Source organism: Coptis chinensis, chromosome 9 (assembly GCF_015680905.1).
Source record: "Coptis chinensis isolate HL-2020 chromosome 9, ASM1568090v1, whole genome shotgun sequence".
Lineage (NCBI taxonomy): Eukaryota > Viridiplantae > Streptophyta > Magnoliopsida > Ranunculales > Ranunculaceae > Coptis > Coptis chinensis.
The window spans coordinates 56,688,663-56,695,673 of record NC_141464.1 but is presented as its reverse complement, the minus strand read 5'-3'; the positions used below and the strand labels follow the sequence as shown (position 1 = coordinate 56,695,673).

The window sequence follows — 7,011 nt, the reverse complement described above, 5'->3', positions numbered from 1 at the left end:
TTTTTTCTTATTTGAAGCAACTAACAAATTCTTGGTTTTCCATAGGTCTTTCTTTTTTTTTTCTCCATTTCATCCTATTTCTCATACTCATTCAAAAATGGGTAGGTTGATTTTATTTTTATAAAAGGGTAAATAATTTGTGGTTTGTAAAAAGGCTAAAGAAAGGCTTAGAGAGGCGACTAGTGGAAAATAATTTCATATAGGTTTGAATTTCTGGCTATATCGATCCAAAATGGGCCTAAATTCTCGCTTAGGATGTGGTATAGTGATCTAGCAAGTGGACGTGTGATTTCTCTATTCAGAATTTATTTCTCCCTTGTGTCATTACTAAAATATTTCACTCATATAAGGCTTTTAGGCTATATTCTCACATGATTTGTAGAATAAGCATTCTAGCCTAGATTTCATAAACTTACTACCAATACAAACATAGATGCTCATGCAATATATTTATAGAAAGATGCAATGACTATTACCTACATATTAACTGATAAGAGCCCAAAACTGTAGTTTTAACCCCTTAATAATACTACTTTTAGACTAATTTTGCGAGTAATAAATAAGAGTTAATGCTAATTATGTGCTTTTATGAATTTCAGACATGGAACTCAATTATGTGCAGAAATGTGCCACTTTGGTGATATAAAGGAGCAAATAGTTGGTTGCTAAGAAGTTCTGTGATAAAGACAAAGATTTAAGGAGACAAGGCCTTTATGAAGCCCGGTCAAAAGCTGAAAAGTCAACACAGACAGAAATAGTGCACAAGTTAACAGAACTTCCGAAGACCATATCTTTAGACTCAGGCCTCAGATTTGGGCCTACTTTACATCAAAATGACCATCTCGGAAAGAGCTTTCCAATGGTCTAAGCCTTGACCCAATCAGAGGAGCAAAAGTGGACGAAAAGTCTGCTGAAGTCAAAGCCAGCTGAAACGAGCTCTGTAGACTGAAGAAAGTGGGCTTTGGGTTCGATTTTCCGGCCCACAATATGGCTCCTCAGCCCATGCACGAAATTGTGGATCTGGACTCCTGCTTAACATAAAACAAGACTTAGTTCTTAAGAAATATAGGGGTAGATAGCTTAGAATAGAAAGTAGCCATTAAAATAGCTTGTAGATCTAGTTTTTGGAATTTCAATTAGTTAATTAATTAGTTTCATACATTGTTTTAGATTAGTTATTGGAATGATTGTTCTTCATTGATTATATAAATAAAATAGTAGTTCTTGATTATTTCGATTTTTGTCATTTAAATTTGTAGATCTAATTTCAATTCTTGTTGTTATTCAATTCTTAGTTATTAATTAGATTTGAAGTATTGTTTAGTAAAAATTAGTAAAGTTCAAATCTTTATATTATGTCTAGTGTTAATTCAATGAAAAATGTTAGTTTGATGAATCAAGGCTAAACCTCCATTAGAGGGGTTGAAGAAGCCTTGATGAAGCTTGATCTTTGTTAACTTAGAATCGTCGTGAGAGTTTATTCCACTCTAGAAGGTCGTTGATTCGCCATGAGAATGGGTTGACGACCTCACATGCTAGTTATTAATTGCTGGTAGAGATGCCATGTATAATTAGGGATTAGAATTACCATTTAGATATGCGAAGCATTTCAATTTGGATTACGATGAATCTTTGTTAGTTGATTAAGTCGAGTTAAGGTGGATTCAAATTCCCTTTAATTCTTATTCTAGATTCAAACCTTAGCATTCTGTCATTTCGTTATTCGTAGCTTGTTATTTGAATTCACATCGTAGTGTAAATTCCACCATTACTCTCATTAGACTTTGGATAGACTCGTCAATTGTAGAAAACTTGAATGTTAAAAGACTAGGAGTGGAACGAATCTTCTATTCCAACTCTACGTCAATAGATTCGAGAGTAGAAAACAAATATCTTTGATAAGTCTAGTATAAGCGAAACAGTTTATAGTTTTACTTTCGTCTAGAGTTCATTGCTCTATTTGTGAGTAAGACTATCTTTTTACGGGTTATCAAATAGCGTCGCTGTCATCTTAGTACTCTTTAGTATTGTTTTCTTTAGAATTGATAGTTTTTCAAAGTCCCATAACCCACCCACCCTTGTTTGATTCTCACTGTGGTTGTCCGTTTCAGCACTAAAATTTTCCTCGAAAAATTACTCGGAGCGCGACCTGCGCACTGGGCAAGCCAAATTGGAGCGCACCCTACTCCCACACGCCTGGAATTCCACTTCAAGCCTAAGCGCGACCTGCGCCCTGGGCAAGCCAAATTAGAGTGCACCCTACGCCCACACGCCTGGAATTCCACTTCAAGCCTGAGCACGACCTGCGCCCTCCCAAGGCTAACTTGGAGCGCGACCTGCGCCCAGCCTAGGCCTATTCTGAGCGTGACCGCGCCCTCTGCTGAAACTGCCCAATTTCCACAGGTTTGATTCAAACTTCCATTTCTTCAAGATTTTCAGTGTTCTAACTTGTTATATACACTGAGAATGCGTAAACAAGACGCTATTCATAAGAGAAGCAAGGAGGCTTTCAGGTACTCTTTTCTTCAACACCTCACATCTTCATACTAGCATATCAGGATTGTTTGGAGTGTTGTTGTGTTTCATTAAGATTGGTCTTAGCCTTGCATGAGATTAAGGTCAGGCCAAAGAAAAACACCTAACGTAATTAACCGACATCGGCAACAAACACGTCTTTCTAGTATACCACTCACTACACCTCTAGCTAGCATACCACACACCACACCTGAAATTATGGCTGAAGAAAGAGAGTCTCCTCTCTCGGACTTTTACAAAGCCTTGAACGATAGCCCTAAATCTTGCATCGTTCTATCAGACCCAGTGGGGGATTTCCAAATTCCCCCAAATATATTTAATTTGTTACCCGTTTTTCATGGGTTAGACCATGAAAAGCCTTATCAGCACATGCGTAGGATTGACCAAGTCCTTACTACATTTCACCATCCTACGGTTGGTGCTGAACAAATTAAACTAAGGGTATTTCCCTTCACTTTAGACGATAAGGCGGCGTCTTGGTTAACGCCCCAAAGCGCTAATTTAATGGACTCGTGGGCTAAACTTGTTCAACTATTCATGGAACATTTTTACCCACCACTGAAGACCGATGAAATGCTTTCCAAGATTCATTTCTTTCGACAGAATCCCCATGAATAATTTTCAGAGGCTTGGAATCGTTTCACCGATCTACTTATAGAGTGCCCACATCATAACCTCGCGAAAGACACGTTAGTTCGTCCATTTTTCAAGGGACTTCTACACCACCATAAAGAAGTCTTTGACATAATGAATGGGGGTAGTTTCTTAAGTAAAGGAGCCTCAGAGGCTTATAAATTTTTAGAAGATCAGACTAAGCCTAATAATAACGGGGGGGGGGGGTAGTTCGAGTGGAAGGGTACGTTCGAGTGGAAGATGATCAAAAGTCTCGACAGAGAAAGGATGGCGCAGATCCCGCTTCCAAGGACTCCACAAAGGATAAAATTGCCAGTCAAGGTAACGAGAGGAGTACTCAGAATAATACAAAGGCCCCAAATATAGAGGAAAAGGTATTCACCCCTTTAACTCTTGGCCTTGCGGACTGCATCTGAAAAAAATCAGAACTAAAAAAATGTTACTGCAAGCTCGGCCGCTACCAGAAGATCCTACAGGTAGGCGGGATAAAAATCGAAAATGCAAATATCACGATGATATTGGGCATGAAACAGATCACTGCAGAGCTTTGAAGAAAGAAGTTCAACGCCTCGTTGACGAGGGACATCTTACTGAGTTTGTTCAAAACAAACCTCGGTCAGCCCATATCAACTTGGCTGAACACAACGTTATCGATGTATGCCACGCGCGTGTCGATAGCGTCTCACGTCGTCAGCGCAAGATAGAAACACGCTTGAAACTTCGTCATATACAAGATCATTACCAGGTCAACAGTTTCAATTTTGACCAAGGTATCAATACGGAAACCTATGAAGGTCACGAGTTGAAGTTCACTGAGAATGACGAAAAGGGGGTGTATTACCCTCACAATGACGCTGTTGTCATTACTGCATGGATAGGAATCTTTAGGGTGCAGAAGATTCTTATCGACACAGGAAGCTCAGCTAGCGTGTTATTCACCAGGGCTTACTCCAGAATGAAACTTTCAGAGGACTTGATCATAGAAGACCGTAACCCAATCATTGGATTCAACGGCGAACCAGCCCATGCCATTGGAAAGGTTCATCTCCCTGTCACAGTTGGGCATCAATCTGTCGGGATAAATTTCCTTTTGATAGATTGTGGTTCTTGTTACAATGCAATTTTTGGTAGGGATTGGATCCATGCAAATCAGGCTGTTGTATCCACCTTCCACCAGGCGTTGAAATTCCCCACGCCTACAGGAGTATGTAAGATCCGCAGTGACCAGATGATGTCACATCAGTGTCATGATTTGGCACTAGAAGATACACGGAAATCCGAAGTTCGGGGCAACACGATCCTCCAAGTTGATCACGCCAAATAGCAATTACAGAAATGTTGGGCTTATCAAGTACGAGAAGCCCGACGCTCTGGAGAAGGTCCCTCGATCGATCAGTTGGAGGAAGTTTAGGTAGGGGGCGAGAGCAACGAAACTACTTTCATTGCTGCCGGCTTACCTCCAACCGAAAAAAAAGCTCTAATTCACCTGTTATGGGATTATCAAGAAATATTTGCATGGGATATCAACCAAATGCCCGGAGTCGACACAGATGTCACTTGCCATAGGCTCAATATTGACCTGAGATTCAAACCGGTTTGACAAAGACCAAGGCGGATGGCTCCCGAGCGAAAACTGAAGGTCAATGATGAGATTGGTAAACTGCTTAGAGCAGGGTTCATCAAGCCCATCCAATACCCGACTTGGGTATCCAATATCATCGCAGTTCCAAAGAAAAATGGGAAGCTCAGGGTTTGCATTGACTTCACCAACCTAAACAAAGCTTGCCCAATACATCCATACCCATTACCTCGCATCTCAGATCTAGTCGATGCGACCTCGGGTTTCAAGCGTTTGCCATTCATGGATGCTTCCTCTGGTTATAACCAAATATCTCTGCTTGAGGAGGACCAGGAACACATGGCGTTCGTAACAGACCATGACCTGTATTGCTTTAGAGTCATGCCATTCGGTCTGAAAAATATAGGCGCCACCTATCAGAGGATGATGAATACTATGTTTGCCGATCTGATTGGGCGTATCATGGAAGTTTACATCGATGACATGGTGGTCAAATCCAAAGAAACACCCGATCACCTTTAGAATTTACAAGAGGTATTCGATAGGCTCGTACGATATAAACTGAAGTTGAACCCTTCGAAGTGTTCTTTTGGGTTAGCATCTGGAAAGTTCTTAGGTTTTCTGATGACTCGACGGGGTATTGAGGCAAACCCTGAACAGATTCGGGCCATCCTCGAAATGTCCCCACCATCGAATAAAAAAGAAATTTAGCGGCTCGCCGGTCGATTGGTAGCCCTGAATAGATTTATATCAAAGTATTCAGATCGATGCAGGCCATTTTTTCAAACGCTGAAAGGTGCCTCAGTTTGGAACGAGAACTGTGATAGGGCTTTTAAAGAAATTAAAGCATATTTGGTATCACCCCCCGTCCTGGTTAGTCCGCAAACTGGCTAAGACATTGGAATTTATTTGGCAGCTTTCGAGATCGTAGTAAGCGTAGTATTGTTTGTGGACAACCCAGAGGAGCGCCCAATATACTTCATTAGCAAAATGTTGACTGGATCAGAGAGTAGACATTATAAAATTGAGAAAATCGTGCTTGCCCTGGTGCATGCAGCACGTAGACTTAAGCCATATTTTCAGGGACGTGTGGTTAAAGTGGATACAGAATATCCCCTTCGCAAGGCACTCGGACAAGCCGAAGAGTCTGGCCGCCTTGCTGATTGGTCTAGCTACCTAAGTACTTACCACATCTTATATGAGCCTCGCACTGCAGAAAAAGGTCATGCATTAGCTTCTTTGATGGCGGATTTCCCGGAAGAAGATATCGTGGTTTCACCCGAGTTATTCGAGGAAGAACAACTGCCAGATTTTCCCAACCACCAACCTGACTCCGTTAAAGAGAATTTCACCGGAGGCGAGGCGTGGGTTGTGTATACAGATGGTTCAAGTAATAGGAAGGGGTCCGGGATCGGTTGTGTGATAGTCGACCCAAACGGTAGCTGAATCGAGAGGTCCGTCCGACTTTGCTTTCCTGCTTCCAACAATGAAGCCGAATATGAGGCAGCAATATTTGGAATGAGAGCGGCGCTCGAAATGGGGGCAAAGGAAATCAATATGGTAACGGACTCTAAGCTAGTTGCTTGTCAGTTTGGAGGGTCATATCAAGCACGAGATGAGCGAATGGCGGCTTATTTAGATGTGATACGCGATCTCGCTGCAAAATTTGAGCGCATCTCAATTTCGCAAAGACCAAGGAATGATGTTCGGCACGCTGATGCATTGGCCTACCTTTCAGCAGCAGTTGATTCAATTGAACCTCGCAATATCAGGGTAGAGGTCCAGTTACTGCCTAGCATTGACCTCCCATTGCCCGATATGGCTGACGTCTATGCTGCCGAATGCGTGGCATTCACGCAGATTTATGCAGTCACTACGCACAGCAAAGCGCGGGACAAGCACCAAGAGCATCCCACTCAGGATTCTCCTCGCAGCCATGAGGAGGATGCTGACATCTCCCCCACGGTGGATACTGACTCTACAGTGGCGGAAAATGAGGTTGTACAGGAGGAAGACTCTGCAACTGATTCCGAAACGGATCTTGCTGACAATGCTCCTGAAATACCAGATGATCAGTTTTCCAACATTGAGTCAATGGAACTTCTACTTCCCGATTGGCGTCAGAATATGGTTGAATTCTTACGAACTGGAGAACTCCCCTTAGACAGGGCTTTATCTGACAAAGTCAAACGGGATGCATGGCAGTTTGTGTTGTTACCTACCTCGGAGGGCCTTTACAGAAAACCCATGGGTTCAGGCCCACT

The 7,011-nt window shown here is 42.1% G+C and overlaps 1 protein-coding gene across 1 annotated transcript; it reads left to right on the top strand.

The window, feature by feature from the left end:
- Positions 1-3,604: 3,604 nt before the first annotated feature.
- On the top strand, positions 3,605-4,492 carry LOC147476868 (uncharacterized). Its single transcript, XM_086585847.1, has one exon. The coding sequence runs from the start codon at positions 3,605-3,607 to the stop codon at positions 4,490-4,492; it is 888 nt and encodes a 295-aa protein (XP_086441973.1).
- The last annotated feature ends 2,519 nt before the right edge of the window (positions 4,493-7,011 follow it).

Coding starts and splice junctions, on each gene's coding strand:
- LOC147476868 (XM_086585847.1), top strand. CDS start 3,605: ATGTTACTGCAAGCTCGGCCGCTACCAGAAGATCCTACAGGTAGGCGG.